Source organism: Pelodiscus sinensis, chromosome 7 (assembly GCF_049634645.1).
Source record: "Pelodiscus sinensis isolate JC-2024 chromosome 7, ASM4963464v1, whole genome shotgun sequence".
Taxonomy (NCBI): Eukaryota; Metazoa; Chordata; order Testudines; family Trionychidae; genus Pelodiscus; species Pelodiscus sinensis.
Window position 1 is genome coordinate 45800034 of NC_134717.1, and position 25036 is coordinate 45825069.

General features: G+C 40.8%; 1 protein-coding gene and 1 long non-coding RNA gene across 4 annotated transcripts in view; one reads left to right on the forward strand and one right to left on the reverse strand.

Moving 5' to 3' along the window:
• Positions 1-20645, forward strand: part of AGPS (alkylglycerone phosphate synthase) — a 150895-nt gene extending 130250 nt beyond the window's left edge. For all 3 annotated transcript variants that reach the window (XM_075933712.1, XM_006119452.4, XM_006119454.4), the window contains exons 19-20: positions 256-313; positions 19591-20645. In XM_075933712.1, coding sequence (XP_075789827.1) covers positions 256-313; positions 19591-19712 — 180 coding nt within the window. In that variant the 3' untranslated portion in view covers positions 19713-20645. The remainder of the gene's footprint in view (positions 1-255; positions 314-19590) is intronic.
• The window catches only part of LOC142830198 (uncharacterized), a 33049-nt gene extending 9301 nt beyond the window's left edge, over positions 1-23748 (reverse strand). Inside the window, exon 1 of the long non-coding RNA XR_012905232.1 lies at positions 23418-23748. This is a non-coding gene — a long non-coding RNA (uncharacterized LOC142830198). The remainder of the gene's footprint in view (positions 1-23417) is intronic.
• Positions 23749-25036: the final 1288 nt, after the last annotated feature.

Consider the following 25036-nt stretch of genomic DNA (forward strand, 5'->3'; position numbering starts at 1 on the left):
GCTCAGTTTATCATTAATATAGCTATTCCAGAATATGTAAAATAAACAATTCCAGAATAGCCATTTTGTGTGGATATTCTTGGTCTGGAATAAAGTGCTTTTTTCAATTAGGGGAAAAATTGATTAAGTTTCTAATCAGGAAAAAGCACTATTATGTGTACTATGTATTTCTAATTGGTATGTAGTATTTGGCAAATCATATAATGTACCAAATTTTGCATTTAATTTACATTTTTAATGTTTTCCTCAATTTAGACAGCTGCTAGAGAGGAAATTCTTGCTAACGGAGGAAGTCTGTCACATCACCATGGAGGTATTGTTTCTAGTTCTGAATATTTATCTAGTTTATTATAAACCATACTAAATATTTTCTGAATAGTTTCAAGATATTACTTGAAACTACTCCTACAAATCCGCCTTGTAAGCTAACCCCTGTTCGTTTATGGGCGTTCCGCGGGAAGCCTGGTTGGTCTTGGTGTCTTACTGCTGGACCAGTGTGCTACACATATTACATGATTGCATTCTTACGAGGCCAGAACATTTAAGAAGAAATCTTCCATATGGGTGAAAATAACATTCATAATTAACTGGCCCATACTTTTGTAAGTGGCTTATACTGATCAAACTCATGTAAAAGAATTTTAGGTTCACATACTTAGAATCTCAAAGTAGTAGGATTATAATTTTTTTCCTGAAGAGTAAAGCTATTATATAAAACCTCTCACTTTTGTTATCTACATTTCATGCTGCTGAATGCTAAATCCCACTAGAATATTTGTTAATAGTGATCATGATAAATTTACTGGCGGGCTTTTTTATGGCTTGAACAGTTATGATTATAAAACAACAATTAGTTCTATGCTGGGCAAAACCCACTTCATCAAACTACTTGTTTTGAAAGTCACAGACTTACATGACAACCCCTCTGATTTATGATTATAGTGTAGACAATGTTTTCTATTTTGGGCACATAGTACATTGTAATGGTGGATAAAATGAGGTTTAGTTTATGGGGTTAGATGATTGCATATGTCCATCCCAAGGTAGGAGTGTGCACATCCATGGCACAGTTGCCAGAAATTTTCTCCTCAATGCTATCCATCAGGTCTCATGGGTGCTCATCAGCAGTACAATGAAGCCAGCTGACTCCACATCTCATTTCCTTCTTCCCACCTGTGATAGTTGTTGGAACTGTTCCCTTTGTGCTTATAAGTTCTCTGAATTGTATTGCTATTTGTATATTCTTTTCTAATGGTATTATTCACATTTTGTTAGCTGTTAGTTACATTCTTTTCAGTTTAGTGGAGCTTTACGTTCTTATGAGATTCCTTTGCTTCATTCCCCCATCATTGGGCTTCAAGCTTCTGGTGCAGGGGTTTCAAGCCCTGTACCAAAACGGACTGGGAGGCCAGGATGAAGTCTCCATTGATGGAGATAGCATTGTGACCTTTCTCAGATCCATTCCAGTTGGACTTGAAGCCTTAACTTCCATGAGGAGCACTCCTGCTGTCATCCAGGAGCCTTGGCACTTTTTGCCATCGCTAGTACTGAAAGAGAGAAAAGAAGCTGCCAGCCCATTGAAGACGTTCTCTGACCCCAAAGATAGCTGGGCAGAGTAAGGTACTCCTATTTGATGGCCTTAGAAGGAAGGGCTCTACTACCTCAGCAGACCATCCCTGATACAGATTCCAGTACTGAGGCTTATACCAGAAAAGTGGTACTGCAGGATTCATCTGTTCCAGAAGTTGAGTAGGAGTGCCCTCAGCTGAAGCTGGCTGCCGCTGCCTCTCCTAACAGAGTTGTGTCTGGGACAAGCATGTTGCCCTCTTATAATAACTTCAAGCCTCAAGAGCTGTTGAAAAGATTATCCCAAAATTTGGGCATACAAGTTGATGTGGTAAAGGAACCCAACCAAAGTATGGGAGACATTGTGAGCCTAAACCCCCACTTCCCTACCCCCATGACCTAAGGACTGAAAATAAGTACTTTGCCCCAACTCGTGGATATGAGTTCTTGTACAGGTTGGACCTAATGGGTTGCAAACGAGAGTATTTGCTCGACCGGGGAGGGATCCCCGGCCACCCAGCCCACCTTCCCTCCCCACTGCCAGTCCCAGCCTCTTCCTGCTGAGCTGCTGTGTTGCTGCGGCCCCACAGCTCAGACCGCCGCATCCCCAGGACCAGCTCCACTACTAGGGCTGGTCACAGCTGCTGCATCCCCGGCTCCATCTCTGCTGCCGAATCCCCAGCCCCACCTCTGCTACTGGTGATACTGCGTCCTCGGTCACACCTCCGCTACCAGGGGTGCCACGGTCCTGGCTATGCTACCAGGGCTCTTGCCACTGGGGCTCCCAGCCAGGATTCCCTGGTCCAGGAATATCCATGGTCCTACTGGACCAAAGATGTTGCTGGATGAGGGAGTCCCAGTTTTTGGAAGTCCAACCTGAATATGCATTTCCTTCCTTCTTCCCTGGGACCTCTGGTGGTTGCTGGGGACAATAAATGGGAGCAGGGTTTGCCAGATTCGACTTTCAAAGCAATGGATCAAAAAAGCTGGACCTTTTTGATAGAAAACTCTACTTGAATTTCGGGATTCTGTAGCTCTGAATTGCTAACCAGTTGTGCTCCTGAGCAGATATGACTTCAATACATGGGACCCCATGTCAGACTTAAGGACTCACTCCCACAAGAGTGGAGAATGGAATGCAGGAGCCCTGGATGCAGCGGATTTGGCCACTAAGTCTATATCCTATGCAGTTACTATGTGTTAGATTTCCAGACTCCAATTTTTCGGCCTCGCGCAGGAGGTTCAACAAACCCTTCAATAAATCCTTCTGCCATTTTGAGCATGCTTTGCTTTTCTGAGGTCAGACTGGTGTGAAACTCCATGATCTCAAAGAATCCTAAAGTCTCTAGATTTGTATATCAGTGACTTTGAGGAAGCACCATAGGCCTCAACAGCAGTTCCCTGTAAGCTGAGTGCTTGGGAAGTTGCCTAGGGGAGATTCAGATGCCTCCCAGCTGATTAGCAGAGTGCCACAGGTGGCAGCATGTGTTTCTACATGGGGTGCACATCCTCACATGCTTCAGCATGCATAAACTTTGTTCTGCACATGTGGTAGAAAAGTTAGAAGGAACACTGCTCATCAGTTCTCCTGCTACTCCCCACCCGCCATCAGCTCATCCTCTTCATTTTCTTTTGTGGTCCTGTCTTTAGGCACAAACCTCTGCCCCCACACCCTCAGCATCAGTGCCTGCCTCTTCCAAACATTTCAGGGGAGCTCCAAACAAGCTTGTTGATGGAGAATTCACTCTCAAGAATGTTGTATAAGTTTCGTTTCAGGAATTTGTTTTACCCCATGTTTGACACCCTGTTCTACTTTCTCCAGGCATGGTTCTGTATTACCATGCGCTGTTAGGTGCTAAGAATGGTTGAAGTAGAATATACTCACCACAGTTCAGTTCTACCTTCTTTACATCTCTCCTCCTTGTCCCTCTTCAGGGAACTCTTCTCATGAGCAACTTCTTCTAGCCCAAGAGGTTCAGTCCTTCCTAAAGGTGGAAGCTGAGAAAAGTTCCACTTCTGCTCAGCATTCTTCTTATTCAGTCATCTTTTTCATGCCTTTGGCCTGCCAATTCTCATCCCACTGGAGAGTATCCATCCCCAGGATCTAGGGAGGAAATGATGGAAGCCAATGAGAAGTGTGGAACTTTAGCTTCTTGAGGTAACTGTTGAGTTGGCACAAGCCTTTAACAGGTCTGAGACCACGCTTGGCTTTTGGAAATCAAAAATAAGGGGAGCAGAATCATTGCCTTATAGGTTCTGTGGAACCTCTTCCCACTGGAAAGGATAGTTTACTGGAGCAATGTTTGATTCTACCCAGGCCTGGGCCTTTCTCCCAGAAAGTAGTTTCCAGGCAAATGCTGCTTCATCATAGCACACCTCAAAGGGCATCCAATTACCATAGCCCGATCTTGCTTGCATCTGCTGGGCCCCATGGTCTAGTGGTTCAGTATGCAAGACTATACCTCAAGCTCTCCAGACTCAGTTAGCCTCCGTATACACCTTTCCAGACTCCCACCATCTAGACTCAGTCTTCATGATTCCTCACCCAGTTTTCACCTTCTTGAACTGGTGGCTAGATGCACTGCTGATTTTGTGAAGGCATCCTGTTCTTTTGGCTCCAGCTGTCACTTTCCCTGGTCTCTAATGCATCAGCACTGAGCTATGGAGCTCACCTGTGGCCTTTTGTCTCAGGAAGAGCTCTCTGCACATCAGCATGTGAGAGCTCAGGACAGTCTAGTATGTCAGATGTTCCTACCGCATCTTGTGGGTAAAAATGAGTTCACAGACATGACACATGCATTTATTCAATAAGCAGGAGGGGGTTTGTTCTCTTCCCCCTTGTCAAGAAGTAGTTTGGCTGTAGGAATTTTGGAATAGCCTATTCAATTCACTTTGAGGCTTCCATCCTGCCAGGAGGACAGAACAAGCTGGTGGAATGAAGAACAGAATGGAAAGCTGGTCTTTATCCAATCACCATGGGTGGTTGCTTTTGATAAATATCAGGAAGGACACTCCAGGAGGTGAGAGACTCTCTTGGTAGACCTGTTGGTGACCTGGTACAACAGAAAGTATCATCGGTTCAGCTCTCCGAGAGGTGGGGGTCACAGCCTATGGTTGCTTGTGGCCATTATCTTACTGCCATGGAAGAGTCGCTTACACTGTTTGTTCCCTCCTCTTCTGCTCATACAAAAGGTCTTGCTAAAGATCAATTTAGTTCAGGTCATCCTGTTAGCCCCAGCATGCCACCCCCTTCCCCCCCCCCCCCCCAGCATTGATTTGCCACCCTGCTAGTTCTCTCTGGCTGCCCTCATCTCTCTTTTTCCACACGTGGACTCTCAGGACCATTGTCATTTGCTCTGTCTACATCTCAGCTCCCTTCACCTGATTGCATAAAATCAGAAGAGCTGGCCTAGTTGGAGCAGGTTCAACAGATCCTATAATGGCTAGGATTTCCTACTACAAGGCCAGTTACTTTAAGTGGAAGTGGTTCTTCCTTTGATCTTCCCAGCTGGATGGTCTTGCCAACAATATTGTCACTGCAGTTCATTCTGGACTACCTACTACACCTAAAACAGCCAGGTTTGGCTCTCATCAATCAAGGTTCACCTGGCAGCAATATTGGCTTTCACCCTCAGGTTGGTGGCTGGTCTATATTTTCACACTATATGTCTGTGTCTCCTTAAGGGCCTTAGAGGTGAACCCCCACACGTGAGAAACTGTCTTTCCTTGGGATCTCAATGTGGTCTTATCAAAAAGTATGGGTTCACCATTTGAGCTAATAGCATCACATTTCTTTTGCGCGTGCTTTCTTTCTCTCCTGGAAAGTGGCTTTCCACTAGGAGATTTTAGAGATCCATGCCCTTGCTGCAGAATTGCCATTCACAGCGTTCCTTAAAAATAAGGGGGTGTTTTTAATCTCTTCCTTCATTCCTCCCAAAAGTGGTTTCCTCAGTTCCATAGCAGTCAAGCTTTATCTTGTCAGTTTTCTTCTAGAAGGCGCATGCAAACAGGAAAAAGTAGAAACTTCACTCATATATTAGAAATGGGCTAGAATTCTACACAGAGAAGACCAGTGTTCTGTAAGTCCACCCAGCAATTTGTAGCAGTAGCAGACAGAGTGTGAGTGTTCAGAGAATTTCCACATAGTTTGCATAGAACACATCGTTTTTATGAGCTAGCTAGCTTTTCCACCCTTACCTATCTCAACTGTTCACTTCTTGAGGGCCCAGGCATCCTCACTGGCATTTCTGGTGCATTCCTATTCAGGGCATGTGCAAAGTTGCAACTTAATCTTATTCTTCCATCACCCAGCAAGCCAGAGGCCATGCCATGTGTGGTTGAGCTGTGTTGTAGTCAGTGTGTCTGAGCTCCAAGCCCACTACCTATTCAGCTGCTTGGGAGTTACCTCATTGGAATGGACATGCGCAATCACTCGAAGAAAAAATGGTTACTAGCCTTCCATAACTACTGTTCATCTAGATGTTGAACATGTCCATTTCAAAACCTGCCCTTGTATTCCTCTTATCCGAGTTGCCTGGAAAGATGGAACTGAGGGCCCCTTTGTACTGGCACTATAAGTGTGTGGCACCAGAACCGACCCAACAGATACCACTGAGCGAGAAATTTCTGATGACCTACTTTGGAATGGACATGTGCAATACAACTCAAAGAACAACAGTTATGTCAGGTTAGTAATTTTTTTTCTAGTATAGTAAGATCTTAAAATCTGCTTTTTCCATATGTTTATATAAATGTTCCTTCTGCTTAACAAGACAGTTAAGAGCACTTAAATGGTTTCAAACATTTAATTTTGTTTGCCGCTCTATTTTTTTTTTAGAGTTGATCAGTGCTCCCTGTTACTAAGAGAGGTTGGGAAATGTTGTGTAGAGACCCTCTATTCAGTTGCCTATAACTTTGCCAGATTTTAACCCTTTGCATTGAAATTATCTATGCTGGCATCTGCTTCAAGCTAAAGGTTTTTGAAATGTTTTTTCGTCTTCTGGGGGTTTTGTAAGCATTTCAACCAAATGCTTAGGACACTTAGGAATGAGGGTAAAAGGAAAATGTTTTGCCAATGTTAAAATAATTCTGGAGACCTTTTCTTTTAAATTCTCTAATGTCCCCATGCTTTGGTACAGTGCCTTGAAACTCTGCAGTTTTGCTCTTAGTGCATATGCAGTCTGGTCAGCGTTATATCCATGGAGTGACTGAGCATGCTTATTCCAGAAGTGGGGAACCTTTTTTGGGGGTCAGGGCTGTCAGACCCACAGAAAAATCAGCTGAGGGCATACACAAATGAGAAGCAAAAAAACCCCTCCCTGATGTGGCCCCCCAACTGAGGAGAGAGACACTCCCCAGCTTCCCCTTGCACACACGAGCCTAGGTCTGGGGTCAGCAACCCCCACTTTCCCATGGCACGCAGGGTAGGAGCTCAGCCCTGCCCTTCCCCCCAGCACAGCCGGAGCTCATGCTGTGGCTCCAGCCTCAACCGTCCAGCTGCAGGCTAAAGCACTAGCTCCTGCTTCGTGTTGGGGGAGAAGGGCAAGATCAAGAGATGTGCACATATCCCTGGGGCTGCCCCTGCCCAGACTGGGCGTGCAGCTTCCGGGGGCTAAGGAGTTAAACCCCCTTCTGGCTACAGGCTTCTTGCTTTCAGAGGTGGTGGGGCTGGGTTTGCTCTGAAAAGCTGGGGCCTGGGCTGTGTGCAGGATCGGGGAGCCCCTTCCCCAGTGTCCTTCTGTACCTGGCCAGGCTGGAGCTAGCCCTGGGCTCTGCCTGCCCCAGCCCCAGAGCTGCAGGCAAAGGGCTGGTCCAGGCAGGGAACAAATTCTGCACTCCCACCTCTCCTCCCCAGTGCTGCTGCCCTGACAGCGAGTACACTGGGGGTAAAGGAATGTGGGGGCCAGAGGGGTGGGTGAAGGAGGATGTGGGGACAGGATGGGAGAGGGCAAGGGTTGCACTGAAGGGCATGGGGCAGTGTAGGGGATTAGGTAGGGGGGGATTAGGCTGAGGGGAGTGAGCCTGGAGCAGAGGGAAGATGTGAGGGGGAAGATGTGAGGGGGGGTACAGTTTTACTTTGCAGAAGCTGCACTTTACTTTACTCCCCACTTCTTTGCCTCCCACTCCAGCTAGCTATTTTGTCTGCATTCTCACCCGCACCTTTTCTGTGTTACTCCCCCAACTCCCATGTATCCCCATCCTGCCACCAAACTCCCTTCCAGATCCTGCCCTCCTCACCCTCTCCTGCATCCCTATCCCACACGCTGGCAGCCCTGTCCCACACATGGAACTCCTCATTTTGTTCCCACTCCAGAGCCTAACGGGGTCCACAAAATCTGCTAACTCTGGAACCCCAGAAAAATAAATCTGAACTATGGCAAACCTTGAACCTCAGTCCTCCCTGTCCTTTCCCCTCACCTCATGGGGGGCTGGAGTGTCAGAAGAGTGAGGTCTCAGATGGCAGCCAAATCATTGAGGGCTGGGGGGGATTGCAGTTTTTTTGCTTCTCACTTGTGTGGTCCCCAACTGATTTTTTCTTTAGGTCAGTGCCCCTCAACCTAGAAAAGGTTCCCCACCCCTGCCATAAATAAAGACAATGTTGAAACCTTTTATGTTGGACATATTTTACCTAGTTTATCAAACTTCATTTTAAATAAACATGAGAGAGTTAAAAAGCTTAATCTGTTTAATTTAAATTAAACCGTTTGCCCCAGCTGCAGCACTAGCAAAATGGCTCAGGCATAATTATGTAATTAACAGAGTTTCTATTAGCAACTGGTAGTCCGCAGAAAAGCTAGCATTGACCCAGGTCGTCCACAAGGCATACGGTGAGAGAGCCCCTCCTCTCCTCCCGGGAGAGCGGCACAGCAGCACAGCCCAGGGCAGGAGGGTTAAATTCACTTTGGAAAGGTTGCTGACTCCTGGGCCTAAGGGATCCCACCCACCCTAGTAGATTTTGTGTGCTCCAGCCTCATGGTGGGAGGCAGTGGGAGGGCTGGAGTGCCAGTGTAGGCTCCCCAATGCTATGAGGGGGCACTGAACCTCAGGGGCCAGATGCAGGCAAGCTGGGGGCCACATCTGGCCCCTGGGCCCAAGATTCTCCATCCCGCTTTATTCCTTCACTGCTGCTACCTGTGACCAAATTGTACATGTGCCATTCCCATAGTGCAGGCTAGCAGGCTCTAGCCCAACGCTACCAGAGCAGAGCTGGATTTTCCCCTATAATGACTATTCTTCAATTGCTCAAGGCTGGGGTGAGACTAGGCACCAAACTTAGAGCAGGCAGTCTATCTGTCCCGTGTTCTTAGTGACCTTCCCCTGCTGGCACCCAGGCAGTGTGGAGGAGGAAGCAGTCTGACTTTGAATGCAGGGGGACAAGAGGCTGATCAGTGAAGGGAGGATGCAACAGAGCGGAGAGGGCTGGGAGTGAGAGCTGGGGAAGAAGGAAAGCTGGACCTGGGAGCCTCTGAAGGAAATAATGGCCATGGGATTTGGGGTGGTGACTGAGATTGGATGAAGAGCAGGGGACTGAGACCGGGTTTGGCTGGGCTGAGAAGCAGCATAGATAGAGAACCTTACAAGGAGCTGCCATTCAGGGGATATAATAAAAGGTTGTTCCAGTCTTTTTGCCCAGTCAAAGAGCCATCAAAAAAGGGAGACTGAGATTGGATGAAGAACCTGGGAAAGGAGCAAATAATGGAAGAAGAGAGTAATCAGATTGTGAGCTGAAATGGGGGAACTGAGACTGTCTGGGCAAGGGGACTGGGTGTGGGGAGAATGCAAGACTGGGAGCTGGAGTGGACTGGGACACAGGGACACAGCCTGCATGAAGATAGACTGGTTGGAAAAGTACACTGGAGAATGGGGTAAGGAACCATATTTAGGGTAGAGGGACAGGGAAAAAAGGGGTCAAGCCTGAGGGGAAACACAGAAGCACAATCTTAGTCCCAAGAGTTTGGAATGGAACCCAAAATTAAGGCCTGACATTTTGCTGAGAGCAAAAATCACTGAAAGTCCATTGACTGTGTGTGTCTCATCTCCCTCTAGTGCTGGTCCAACAGAGGATGACAACTCACTACTGGTATCAATTGCTCCGTTAGCTCAAGTGTCATAGGTCTGTTCTGTGAATCTAACAGATCGAACCCTGCAGATGAACCATATGAGCGTCCGTATGATGCCACATGATGGAATTTGTTTTTACAGTTTATTTTTTTAAACTTCTAGGAGAGTTCACACAAACAATGTTGAAAAACATTAAGGTGGCAAAGTCAAGCACTCAGAAGTTTGGTAATGCCAGAAGTAAAGCCAGCAGTACAACTTTTATTTGCGCGCCCCCCCCCCCCCCCCCCCCCCCGTTATGCTTATGCATTACGATGTAATCTTAAAAATTACATGATCTAATTTTTTTTCCACATCCCTGCCTCATTCACTGCACAGGGTGGGCATGCTCTGGGAATGAATTAGGGTTGATAATTAGAAGGCTGATGTCTAAAGGATCCTTACCTCATCTGTGCAGAAGTTGGAAGATGTGTAGAAAATGAGGCAGAGGTAGCAGCAAGAGGATAGTTTCACGGTTAAGGCAGTTGAATGCTGCCCTAGAGCAGTGGTTTTCAAACCTTTTTCCTCGTAACCCAGTTGAAGAAAATTGTTGATATCCAGGACCCAACATAATTATCTTTTGACTAAAGTGAGGCCTTAAGGCAGTGTGTGTTAAACTTTTTGAGACCAAGGAACACCAAACAATATTTTTTTGAGGAACACCAAGGATTTTTTTGTTGAGCAAACAAAAAAAGTAATTGAGAACAAAATGGCCACTTTTTTTAACTCTGTTGTTCTCCGCGGCACACCTCCAACTGCCTCATGGCACACTGGTGTTCCCCAGAACTCAGTTTAAGAAACTCTGCCTTAAAGGGTCACTTTGGGGCCAGGATGGGGTTAATGTGGGAGTGGGGAAAGAGCTCCATCTGGGGATGGAGTAGGATGAGGGTTTTGGAGTATAATAGGGAGTTCCAGGCAGTGCAGAGGTGTTCATTGTGAGAGGAAGCTCTGGGTTGGGGTGGGTTTCAGGATGGGTGCAGTTCCCATCTGGGGTTGGATGGAGATGAGGTGTTGAGTGAGGGAGGGGGCTCTGCGTTTGGAGAGGCTCAGGGCTGGGACGGGGTTTGTGTTGAAGGTTTGGGCATGGGCTTTCCTCTGCCAGTGAACAGTGCAGCAGGGGTGCTAAGGCAGGCTTCCTGCCAGTCCTGGCACTGTGGACTGCAGTGAGCCCCAGAAATGGCCAGCAGCAGGTCTGGTTCATAGGCAGAATTGCACAAGTAGCTCTGCACGCTGCCTTTTGCCCACAGCTCTGGTTCCCAGCACGGTACCTAGGGTGGGGGCAGTGCAGGGAGCCCCATCCAGCTCCCGCCCCTAGGAGCTGGACCAGCTGCTTGCCCCTTCTAGAGCACAGCAGGATCTGCAATACCAGGTTAAGGAAGAAGCCTGCTGTAGCACCCGTCCTGGTCACCCTGCTGCAAGACGACCCCTAACATTCCACAATGTCCCCACCTTTAGTTTGAAAATCATTTCCCCAGAGAAACAGTTTCTCTCCCTGCCTTTGCCAGAGTTTCTCTGATGTTAGAAAGCTTCAGGGGGTAGCCAAGTTTAGTCTGTACAGGATAAACTTAAAACAACAAATAGTCTGGTAGCACTTTAAAGACTAACAAAACAGGTAGGTGGTATCATGATCCACGAAAGCTCGTGATACCACCTACCTGTTTTGTTAGTCTTTAAAGTGCTACCAGACTGTTTGTTGTTTTTTAAGTTTATCTGTGATGTGTTGGGTAAGTCATTTAACAAGCAACCTTAATTCTGGTATCGCTTAACCTTTGAATGCTTGACTTTTATGTGGAATTTTATATATTTCTGGTAAAATGAAAAACAGAATTCAATGGATGGAGGGAATGGACAAATCCTTTAGGCTATTTGTTACATGAGAAACATACATACAAAATCTTTGTGTATACTTGTCTCTCTCCCTCAGTATACTGATTTTGATATTTCACTTACTGAATAATTTGTTATGGATCTCAGCCTTTTTTATGAGTTTTTAGTATCCTTTGAGTGAAGATACATGTTGAAGCAAAGATCCATCATGTATATGTGTAACCTGCTCAGAAACATTTCACACATGTAAAGTTAATTTAGCTATGTAAACCTGATAGAAATGTCTTTCCCATATCCACTCTTAAATTCCAAGACCCCTTAGAGTAGAAATTCTGTTTTAAATTTCCTAGTCATTCATTTGAGTTAGATCTTGAAATGAATCGCTTTATTATATTATCTTTCCCTTCACCTAGCTCCACTTTCTTGGGCGATTGTCAAGAAACTGAGTCAGACGTGAAGAAAGGGAAAAATGACTTTTTGAAGTTGAAATTGAGCTCTGTGACAACATACAGACATAATATGTGAAGTGTGCAAAGTTGGGTTTCTTCCTGATCTTTGAGTCACTCCAAATTCCTGGACTAACCCAGGGCTGCTCTGAGTTGTAAATATCTGTCCACTGCTCCAAGGGTTCTTTCTGTAGCCTATATGCAGGAGCATTGGGGTGTGGGAGGCTCCTACAGAAAGCGAGGAAATGCACACCACTCTATACCAAGGCTGATTTGTATTTCTTTCAACTTGAACATGGATTCTGGATTTCTGATGCTTAGCTGTGGGTTCATTAAAACATTCATGAAATGTTTCATTTACTCCTGAATTACTGATACATATTTCTTGACCTCAACTTGATTTTAAAATATGTTTGTCTTGTTGGGGAGGGGAGTTGTATATAACATTCAAGATGAGATTTTTTTTTTTTTTTTTTTGGTCCCATATGCTACACAAACCTATTGTTGAGAATTAGCCTAATGGTATCTGATTTAGTTACTGACCTTCAGGCCTTGTCTTGACATTCTTAGCCCTGCTTTTGAGTTCTTGTGTGAGGAAAGGGAGACTATTGATGCAATTTCTCTTAGTGTTTGTCCTGTAATTGTGATTAATCACAGTTGCTTTCCCTATCTGGAAACACGCAGGCTGGTTTGTCTGCCTACAATCATGTTGTGATAAATGGAGCTATTTTAACTCTGGTTTTGTGTATCAAAGAAAACAGATGTAGTCTGGGACTTGAGGCTATGGGAAATATAAAGCCTGCTTAACACAATCTTTGTAGTGTTGCTATAATGGAAGTACTGATCAGTTTATAAAACAGTTTATACAAAAAAATCTTTATAGTTATAAACTTGTGTGGATCCAAATCACAAAGGCTGATACTTAAATCTTCACAAACTCAAGTTATAAAATATAATCTTACAAATATTTTTGAGTTTAAAACAAAGGACCAGGCTGTTTCTCCTTCTACAACAGTGCATGTGAAACAAACAAAAACCCACCAAAACGAAAAGCATTTCCTTCTTTAATTTTACTTTATCTAAAATATCTCTTAAAAATATTTCCATCAAGTAGAGAGCTTCTTAATGGACAAAGTACGACACACCACACTGCTGAACAGTGATAGAAGTATGAATTTAAGGTAGGAAGGCTGTGTTGTTTAGAGTGCATCATTTTCTCTTTTATAGAATATCACATTTAGGACCCTGCCTTATAGTATCCAACAATAAGATAATCATTCTAGTATGGAGATTGGGAAAAAATCACACAAGTAACATACAAATACATATGCTAGGAACAGACCAGTATGGTATACTTCACCCTCTCATCTTTCCTACTTTTTTTGCCTGAGTGTTAGCCACTGTAGTGGCTACGGCTATAGTGAACTAGCCATATTCAACCAGCCAAATAGCCACATGTGGCTAGTGGCTAGAGTTTAGATGGTGCAAGGATATTTTTTCATGGTGAAAGTTACTTCTAGTAATGCTGGATATTAAGGTCCCTGGAGAGACTGCATACAGCTGCTTAAATAAAGCTCCAAGTCTCATGGGTTCAATATTGCTGTCCTGCTTTCTTAGTGGGCAAGAGATGCAATACCACCCTAGTGAAGAGCTGTGGCTCCAGTAGAGCTACAGTGTAGTGGCTAGGCCATTGAGGCCCTGTGCTGTAGTGTTCCTGGAGCCAGGACTTAAAGCAGTCCAGTGGGATGGATTTATGCCTGGGGTCTACATCTCAACTGACCCTCTCTACTGTAGTCTTTTCTTTGCAGTCCCACTCTGTCCCCGCTGTGTCACACATTTTGCATTCCCATGGGGACAAAGCTCTGCCCAGAACCAGTGACTCATTCATTTCGCTCTACATCTGCTCCTCCCCCAGTCATGCATCTTCAAAGATAGTAAGGATAGTCTTGGTAGGCGAGGAGAGCTGTTGTCCGTCTTTCTGGTTCTCCTGGTCAACAGGGCTTGTGCTACTTATGTAATGCTCTTCCCCTTCTGCTGAAAGCTGCATGAAGGAAGCTACAGCCAGGTTCTGGTAATTCAAGGAGCACAATGTTAGGCAGTTGGTTACAATAAAATTGCAAATTTCACACACACACTTGAATTTTCTGGCAGTTTGGCAAAATTCCATGCAGGTGGAAATGTAGAATGTGAAGTACTGCAAAACAGATTCATTTCACACAGCTTTCAAAAGTATCCTCTTCTGGGGTGAGATGCAGCAGCTAGTCTACATTACAACTGACACATTAGTGTTTTCAGGCAGGAAGAGACCAATCTGTTTATCTAGCTGATGCAGGAGAGATTATTCTTAAGTAGAATGAAATTGCTAAAGATCAAATTTCATTATATCCACAGGAATGAGCATTCATAAAAGGTGTCAGGCCACCTCTGAAAGCCACCAGTGGACAGGTGTCTGTTCAGCATCTCAGTTTTTAAGTATTGTCTTATACTGGCATGCTGCCTTTTGCCATGCCATAGAGTTAATACACTACTGAATCATCAGCCCCATGCAGTAGCCTGGGTTTAGCTTAGAAATCTCAGTTTTAAGTAGTGGAAAGGCTTAGCTTGTAAGATTCAGCAATGCCAAAATGGAAATGGCAAGGAGTTGGTAAAAATGTTTAAGAAATGTACTTGACATGCTTCTTTAAACTACTCATTCTTTTTTACTTTCATTGTTCAGCAACACCAGCGTTATTTACATTGTACTAAAAATGTTAAATTGTGAGCATTTTCCATGATCTTTCCAATCAATTTGTCATTCTGTCTGCTGCGTAACACCTGGGCACCTTACGTCACCAAAAATGGCTATTAACAAAAGCTCTTTAGACTACATTTAATAATGGAATTCTAAGTATTGGTAAGAGTCAGAGATCCTGAATAAACATGTCTGTGTGCCCTGAAGCTTGCCTAATATTAGCTTTGGTGGATCACCAGAGAGCAGAACCCCTAGGCAAGGAAACTCCATTGTGAGAGCCCTGTCCCTTTATCCTGGAGCACTTCACCCCAAGCACAAAGTAAAACAGTCCATAAAATCACAAGTTCCATTATAAGATGAGAGAATTTCTCACATAAGCAGGTTCAAGACAATTTAGGATCCTCATAGACTATAACCAACTCTTTCAGGTGCTCTTTTGCAAGTACATACCATGTGCAACATTGGCATTATGTGGTAAATACCTCATTACAGATTGGACTACTGCATTAGCTGAAGCTTGTAGGTACTTTTCAGGCAGAATTTCAAATAGAGCACATTGTGGTAATCTAGCCTTGAGGTTGCAAGAACCAGGATTACTGTGTCAAGGTGCATGAACAATCACAGATGAAAATATTGTTGCCCGAGGCATTTCAACAATGATATGATGTGATAAGGAGACGGTGAATCATATTGGCAAAAGTTGGAAGTGTCTGTCAGTCCAATTGATGTGTGCAATCTCCATTCTCATATTTTTTTCAATTAATTATGAAGAATTTTAAACTTTTTCTTGAATCCCTGACTGAGAGAAACACATTAGTCCTGCGATACCTTAGAGACTAACAGAAATATATATAGTATCATGAGCCTTTGTGGGCAAAACCTACTTCATCAGATGAACTGAAATGTGTTTTGCCCACGAAAGCTTATGAACGATATATATTTTTGGTAGTGTCTAAGGTGCCACAGGACTACTCATCGTTTTTAAAGTTACAGACTAGCACAGCTATGCCTCTATGAACAGGAAGAGACACTCCCTCCGCTTCACTAACTCATTAGGAGATCCTTCTGTTTTCATACTACAGTAGAGTCCGGATTATCCGACCTTCAGTAATCCGACATTCCGCTTTATCCGACATACCCGCGGACCATTGTTAGTCAAGCGCAGCGCGAGTATGCGGCCCCCAAGGCCAGCCACCCTGCGCTGCTATGCCGCATTCAGCCTCCCCGGCTGAAGAGGCTCCAGCAGCCTCCTGCAGGTTGGAGCCTCCTGCCAGCACCACTTAGTCCCCATCCCTGCCTGGCCCCTTCCCTCCCTGCAGCTCCCAGGCACGGGCCGGGAGAATGGTCCTGCTCGCTGCCCCCCGTCGCTCTCCTGGCCTGCGCCCAGGAGCTGCAGGGGGGGAAGGGGCCAGGCAGGTATGGGGACCAAGTGGCTCCGGCACCTATCCCTCCCTCCCTCCCTGTACTCCCTATCATCCAACATTTTCAGTAATCTGACCACCTGTCGGTCCAGTTTAGGTCGGATAATTGGGACTCTACTGTATTTCAGTTGTCCTTAGTGAAATATCCAATGGGTCAGTACGCTGTCCATTCAGGAACAGAGCAAGTGCATATTTGCTTAAAAGTTCACTCTGCTTTGGTTATTTTAACTTCCCTAAAGGATTAGAATCCCAGAATACATCTGTAAAATTTTATCCACATAGTTAACAGATCTTAACCATATTTTATTAGGAAAAATATGCTCTCAAACAGACGGGTGGGGCACTCTCAAAGGAGTGTCCATGCCTAGGGGACCTGCTCTCCGATGATCCACTAAAGTGAAGGTTAGGAAAAGTTCACATAATACAAATATTACACAAATGAATAAATCTAAATTTGCTCCTTGGCAGCTTTCATTGCTTCTATAACATAGGCATCTTAAAAATAACATTTGTTTTCTTGCTGCATTTGTCCTGTTCCATTTTGCAAGCAGTGAATCTCTTCTCCCTGTTTCTAATGATGCTTGAAATTGTATGACTGGTTTTGATTACCTATTTATGCACCAGTATAATCAATTGTTAGCACACTTGTTTGGGCATTTGCCATTTGTTTTATAATTTAAAAGTCAGTCCCATATTTTTCATGTTGGATAATTAGTCTCAGTATCTTGTAAGGGTATTATGATATGGTTTTATCACCACAGAATTATTCTGACAGGACTAGTAGGGAAAAGAGTAGCAGACCCAAAGTAAGACTATTGTGATGATGAAATAAAAACCTAAACAAACATTTGTTCCATAGTTAAAGATGTGCATGTAGATCCAATATAAGTGGCTTTTAAATATAATTTTTAAAATTCAGAAATTTGATATCTGGAGGAGATTTTTTCACTATTCAGAATTAAGCTACAGTAATTCTTTTATAGGCTCAAAATTAGATCTTTTTAAGGTAGTGTTTCTTTCAGATTGGTGTTTTATTTCTAGTCAGTTTTTTTACAACTCTGTCTCTTTAAGCTATCCCATTGTATTTAAGCTATAATTTTAAGAAGCTTAATTACTTTTTCAGGAAAACATCTCAAGGAATCTTATTCCTTTTTCTTGCCCTTGAAAGAATGAAGAATAATCTACTTGGACTCTATAAACTTTCAGGTTCCAGGCCCTCTAACATTTGATATATATGGAGGTACTTAATTTCTTCAAACTATAATAGGATATCCTATGTAGACAAAACAAATGGGAATATTTACAAGACTGAAGCAAACTTAAACCAGGGTATTAGAGATAGCACTATAGGAATGACATCAGAATCTTCTAACCAAGTCCTATTCTTTTATGTAGCTTTTTTCTTGAATTACATGTAAATTGGAGGGGCATATAAGATGGTAAATGTAACAATTTAAATTTACTGAGGAAAACTGTTTTAACCTTTTGTTTTTAGCCTCATGATAAAAAAAAATGCAATAGCTGACAAGACTATATAAAACTCATTAGCCTGGACAGCAGGAGCTCACAGCCCAGTGCTATGAAGGGGTTAAAAATCTTTTATCAAATATGTTCATGGAGGACCACTGATATATCTGCTGTACAGCTTTTTTACTTTCCAGTTCACTAATCAAATGTATGTTAGATTTATTATTGTAAAAGTATAAACCATAGAAAATTTGACAAGATAGATGTGTAAATTATCACTCTGACAGAACTAATGATGCACTCCAAGCACCTTCTGTTTTCCAGCACTTGGTGAGTGACTTCATTAAATATGCAATGGCTGTTTGGTGTCTGCTCAGACTGTAGTTCAGTTCCTCATGGAATTGCATTATTACTGGAGGTGTAAAAAGAGGCAGGCATGTTAGCTGTTGGGCATCCTGCTGTGGTTCTAATGTGCTCCATCTTGTTGGAGCAGTTGTTTGCAGTCTTTTCAGGACAATTACATCCGTAACCACAGGACACGTTCACTGAAACTGTATTACAGATAATAGTTGAGAATGGCAATGACTGTTCTTCAGCTCCTTGTCTCCAACAGCCAAAGTATAGATTGTGGATATGGCTTGACCATTACTTGAAGTAGTCTTCATAGTTTTTTATTAATTTAACTAGACAAATTTCATGTTGACATGAAGTGGGAGACAATAGAATTATAATAACAAGACATTGTAGAGGGGGATTTATTAGATGATGTGAAATAAGATTGGGAGTTATTATTATAGCGTATGAATCTTAATACCTATGCTATACATGTATGTATACAAATAGTTATTTTTACTACATTTAGGATTGTTTTTCAGCATATTTTTTTTTGCAATATTTTTCACTGCTTTCTTTCAGTCAGCACCGTGGCTAGTTTGTATTCCTTAAGGTATAAACAAAAATATTCTGTTCTCCAGTGATGTCCCAATCGTTCATTTTTCTGATGACAGTTTGATGGCTACCCTGAGAATGGTACACAAAAGATGGTTTGAATTTAGCTTCAGATACTTTTAAAGATTTTGAAGAGGCAGATGTAATACTATATCACTTCATCCTGACAAATGGATTGTATCTTAAGATTGCAAGCTAAATGCTATAGTGTAATGAAAGAATGTCCCGTATTTTAACTGACCTATTAAATCAGGGTTGATAACTTGGTTAATTAATACATTATATTCCCCCAAAGTGGTCATTTAAGTTAACCATTAAAATAACTTGTTTGTGACAGAAGTTGTTAAAATTGTTTTATCCAACAAATGTAAATTGTCGAAATTTAGGGGGAAAATCTCTATTATTTGTAAATGTATTTAATTTTCAGTGTACAATGAATATTTGGCATTCATATTGTGAATTTATATTTACAACTATGGAAAAATACATTAATTTATATAGAGATTTGTTGAAACTGAAACATGCCAATAGTGCTGGAATCAGTGAGAAAATATTACATTTTATACATTTACCAGTTTTAATTTCTCTGTTAGAGATTTCTATTGGTTTTTAGGCTGATCTTATTTTAAAACTTCTAAGATGTTTATTTAATAGCTAAAACTTACTTTTTCCTGCATAAAACTGTTTTAGGCTATGCAGCTCAATACTTGAGATGTTAGGAGGAAATAACTGAAAATAAAAAACATTTTTAAATTTCCTAATAACATGTGGATCTGGAGCGCTTTTAAAAATTGATGTAATTACCATTTCGCTATTTGTAATCTGACACATGATTTCAACCTAAACTTCATCTAAATTTTATAGTTTGCAAAGAAAGTAGACAGTGTAGAACACAAGCTTCCTCTGGGAGTACTGAGCTTAATGAGCTTGATAGTCTGGTGGGCTCAATAAATCAAACAAAGCAAAACATTTCTCATTTTTGAATAAAAGCATTTATCACACAGTGTTTATTCATTCATGGTCATAAGATTGATTGGCTGCTAGTATCATGCCACATATTGAAGCATTTTTGTTTTTGTTTTTCCAGTGGGCAAGTTGAGGAAGCAGTGGATGAAGGAGAGTATTTCTGATGTTGGCTTGGGGATGCTGAAGTCTGTCAAAGCATATGTGGACCCCAATAACATCTTTGGAAACAGGAACCTTTTATAAAATCCTTACTGTCTGAAAATTTGAAAATTACTATTTTTAGCCTCATCGTACTCTTATCCCAGTAATCAAATATAACATGGGCTGAACTTTAAAAGCTAGTATCTTTCTTACATTGATTTTTCCCCAATAAAATGTAAACATTCATCACTAACATTCACAGATTTACTCACTGTACTCCTAAACCTCTCTTACCACACAACCTGGCAGAGGCATATCAAAGTATATATCAGCTTGCAAATTCAGAGTTGGCATTCCAAGTTTGGTTAGGCAATACAGCTAATGATTATAGTTTCTGTACTGGATGAAGCCAGATGTTCTTTGTTAAAACATCCTCTGCAAGAAGAACAAAGACTGATATTGGTGTTGTCTACATAAGCAGCTGTTAATACAGCCTCTTGCTAGGTGAAAGTTCCTGGGAAGCATAAGAGGTGGATTACACTGAGGGAATACTTCTGCGTGAAGAGTTAAGCAAATAACAGCCTAAAAATGAATAACTGATTTAAAGAGTAAATGCAGCCTTTCTGTTTAAAAGATCAAATGTGGTTCTGTAGGATGTTTGGTATGTTGGGCTCCCTTTCTGCATTACTGAAAACTTAAAATCTTTGAGAATACTTAAAGTGGGGCCTAAGTTGTATTTGTATTGCTGGGATAAACTTCTTTAATATGCTAGTCAGTCATAAGTTTTGTACAGAACAGCCGATGTTTCTCATTGTATATTAAGAAGTTTGTTACATAAAATTATTGCCTTCATGAACACTGCACTCCTAATGTGTCTAGTTTCACTTTATTTTTGTGGCGATGCAAAATAATCTCCCACCCCTCAGTAGAAAATGCTTTGGTTGTTTTAAAATAAAACTTTGTCCAGAACCATCTTGAAAAAGGTTGAAACAGTTTTATTAATCTAAAATGGAGAATATATTGTCTAAAAATTAAGATTCCATTTTTAATTTCTTATTGTCCTTTCGGAATTATTGGTTTACATAACTTTGAGCTGCAAATGTTGTCCTCTGTACAATTAAAAATATGGATTTTTTTTCTTAAACCGTTTATACAACATCAGTCCTGAAACAATTTTACATAAAAACCAGGTTCTTAAACAAGTTAAATTAAAATTTAAAACTGTCTATATTCATTCATATTTTGAGATGGATTTTTTCTTAAAGCAAATTATCCAACTTTTGATACTTAAAATATTTAATCATACAGAATAGTTTACATTTTTAGTTGCTATCTTTATGAAGACAAACTAACTGCTAAATGTGTGTATATGCAGTTTGGACACCTTTTTATATCAGAAGTCAGTGTCACATGAAAAACCTAAATTTAAAATTGAAGCATTTGTTTTTAAACTATTTTAAAAAATTGTCAATTTTAGTAATTAAGCATTAAATATTATAATTTTTATAAACTAAACATTAACAGATTATAACACCATAGTCTGATAGTATTTAATATTCATTTTATTTTAAATGTACCATACTTGATCAACCTATTGCTTGAAAAATACTACATATCTAATAAACTTTGAAGGTATTTTTTACCTGATATAGAAAAACTGATTAAAAATCACCTAAAAGACCATGACTATCCAAACAGCACTTTGAAATAAAAGAATTAAAAAAGAAAGCTAATTCAACCAATTCATTATGATCTCCAAATCAAAATAGGAAGATACTCTTGTATTTTTAATGCAGCTAGAATTTTTTTTAACTTCATTTAATTTTAGTTTTAAAAGTGAATCTAGCCTTTCTGTGTGTTACTTTTAAAGTTTTGCCCCCATTGAGTTCATGTTTCAGCAACACCCACAAATTTATAGTCATAGTATCTGAAAGCTCTAACTTCAGTAGTATATGGTTAAGTGTTCCTTATTCAAGATGTACAGCATGTACTTTTCAACAAGATAATCTGTAATCTTTTTTTTTAATGCTGAGGATTTCTCACCTTTGCATACTCTGCAAATGGTGGTTATGTCTGCAGCTGGAATCCTGCTGCCTACTAGTATCACTCTGTAATACAGAGGTCTTAAGCGCTATTGTTTTGCTAGAAGTCAGTAAATATGTGCCTCAATATACATAGCATGTCTAAGTATGAAAAATCAGATTTATGAATGAACATTAGTGGATACATGAAAAACACGTTCTCTTTGGAATATGACAACACAAGCAGAATTAAAGCAAAAAAGGACTTTGTTTCCTTATGGTGATTTTACTCCTTATGAACAAGTTGTGCTGTCTCCAAAATCTGTTGGCTCATTTGATATAAAGTACTATCTGGCACTACAAATGCTACTGTTTCCCCTTACGATATTACCTTCCTACCCATGCTTCCTCATCCATTATTAACATTAATGGAAGTTGAACTCTTCTCGTGTAGTTGTCTATACACCCATAAATCTCTGATTATAACCAGATAATTTGTGAAGTTGATATCGCAAAACATCAGTTAGTCTTGTCTTGTGTAATTCTTGGACCTCCTACGTGCAGTAATAGGAATGGACAAGCCTCAAAAAAGTCAAATAGCAAATTATATGAACAGATTTTAATTAGTACTCATCTTACAGCCACTTTGCTTAGTAATTTTCTTTTTTAAAGCGCCTTATGATTGTTCAAAGCTTAATTAAAACCCTCTGTCTGTAAAATATACATGACTCTGGTAGTTCAAAAAGTGAGAAATTCAGCATTTACATATTTCCTGAAAATTAATATACCAGCTAGTGTGACTACATACTTGTAATACCTCTGCTAGAGGCAAAAGTACATAAAGGAATCATGACCAGTTGTAAAAAAGGCTTTGTTCTTAATGCTAAATTAAGTCTTCCAACATTTTCCTTTCTTTCTTTCTCTCTTTCTCTCTTTCTTTCTCTCACACAGGCTTCATTTACTATAGCTGCAGTCTGTTCAAAGATGAAGTTTTGTCTATGCATGTTACTTTTCATTTAGTGAGATACCTTGGCCATGTTTCCAGTACAAAACAAGCAGTTTTTACTAACTTTTGTCACCACTGATATATAAAAGAAACTGCTATTTTTCTCTGTCTTTCAGTAAAATTCAAAGCTATAGAATGAGGATATTGACTGTTACATCTCTTCTCACCTAGGATATACCATTCAGTCACTCTTACAAATGTTTGAGTGCACTGCAATTATAGGGAACTTCTTCAAAGAAGTAACATGTACAAGTTTTCCACTTGGAGGACCAGAAGGAACAACAGGTCTCTTCATGGCTTTCAGTACTGTGCATGTTGCTTATTTTGATAGGATACATATAAAAATGTCCCTTTTCCTTTACAGCTGTGAACAGAGACTAAGATAAACAGTTCTTCCATAATAATGCTAATTAACTGAAACCAACCTAACAAAATCCAAAAACAAACTGTTTTGCAGTCTTTGAAATTAATGTCTATCAAGGTTGTAATTTAACTTTCTGCTAATTAAGCCAAACAGTGTTTGTCATTTAGTGTGAAATTAACTGTAAAACTGCAGTTGTAATGTTAAGAAATTATAGAACTTATATTATTAATAAAAAGAAAATGGGCCTAAACAATCCTGTTTTTTTCTTTCTCAGAAGGCTGTTCAAATTGTGCTCTTTTTTAGAGACATATTTGCTAAGACACTTTAGATATTTAACAAGAAAACTCAGTATGGTGTAAATTTCTAATAATGAATCAGAAAAATAAAATATAACAAGGAAGGCTTTGAACTTGTACCTTGCATTTCAAATAAGGTAGGCGTCTGGGAACCAGAAGAACACATCTGTAATTGCTGTTTTGTGAAGACAGGCAAGCAACAGCCAGCTCCTGTGAACAGTGTAAGCTCTTCCGGAAATTGTCAGTTTTCATCACCTCTACTAGATAAAGAACCATTTTCATTGACTGTAGCATTAGTCCATTGAAAGTTATTGTTGGAAAATAAGGAAAAAAATTCCTTTTTCTCTAGTCTTTACTAGCTGCCCCTTGTCACTCCAAAATACCAGTTGTATTCCACTTGTTTTAAGATTCTGAGTATTGTCCAGTCCCTTGCTACTTTGTTCACTGAAGCAAATTTGTTTTCAGAAAGACGTTTGCATCATTTGTGTGAAGCTTTTGGGTGTGCCCTTTATTTTAAACGCTCCACATGTCATACAAAAAATTCCTTGATAGGAAAACTTAGGAAAATCCATTTTTAAATAATTGAATACATCTTTAAAAATAGTTTGACTTCACATTTAGTGTGAAAGGTGGAAAAGGCTTACATGGTTTAATTTGTAACTTAGTTAAATTTATGTAAACATTGCAAACTTTTAGTTAATAACATTAGTTGTATCCAGCATTGGTCATGGGGGGGGGGGGAGAGAAACCAAATCTGCAAATTTGGTGCAGAATGGTACGTGTAAGTTACATGGAAAATTAGTGTTTCCATGAAGCTGAAGTCCTAAATACACACTGTATTTATTAAGCAGCAGAAGACACATCACAGCTCTCCTAAGACTTGCTCCAACCCCCACCAAAGCCAATGCCTTTGATTTTAAATGAAAGCACGCATTCTGTAATAATTGAATCCATCTTAGCTGGATAAACACAAACAGCTTTGAGAGGTAGCCATGTTACTATCTGCAAAAGAAGATGTTCTGCAGCACCTTAAAGACTAACAGATATATTTTGGTATAGGCTTTCGTGAGTCAAAACCAATTAAACAGTCTAGCCCATGAGCACAGTGTCTGATAAATGCCTTACACATTCCTAGCTGATAGTACGTCATTCATGCTTTACTTCCCATGTTGGTTCCCATAAAATTCGATATGGACTTGAAATTACTTGGTTGTAAGAAAATTAATGGTTACAGCCTTTTTTCATTTAACCCATCTTTCTAGTAGGATCCCACTATTTAAAAGTAAATCTTTTAATATGTAATATCTCAGGCCCCCAAGGGTCCATATGGGGACCAATGCTATTCAACCTATTTATAAATGATCTGGAGAAAGGGGTAAACAGTGAGGTGGCAAAATGTGTAGATGATATTTAACTGCTTAAAATAGTCAAGACCAAAACAGACTATGAAGAGCTTCAAAAATCTAAAAAAAAAAAGTGATTGGGCAATAAAATGGCAAATTAAATGTAATGTTGATAAATGTAAATTAATGCACATTGGAAAAAATAATCCCAACTTTACATACAATATGATGGGGACTAATTTAGCTACAATTACTTGAGAGAGATCTTGGAGTCATTGTGGATAGTTCTCTGAAAATGTCGTGTGCAGCAGCAGTCAAAAAAAAAATGTTAGAAATAATTTAAAAGTCTGTCTTATTCTCTAACCCTATCTTCTTGCCTCTATATCAGGAGTCCGC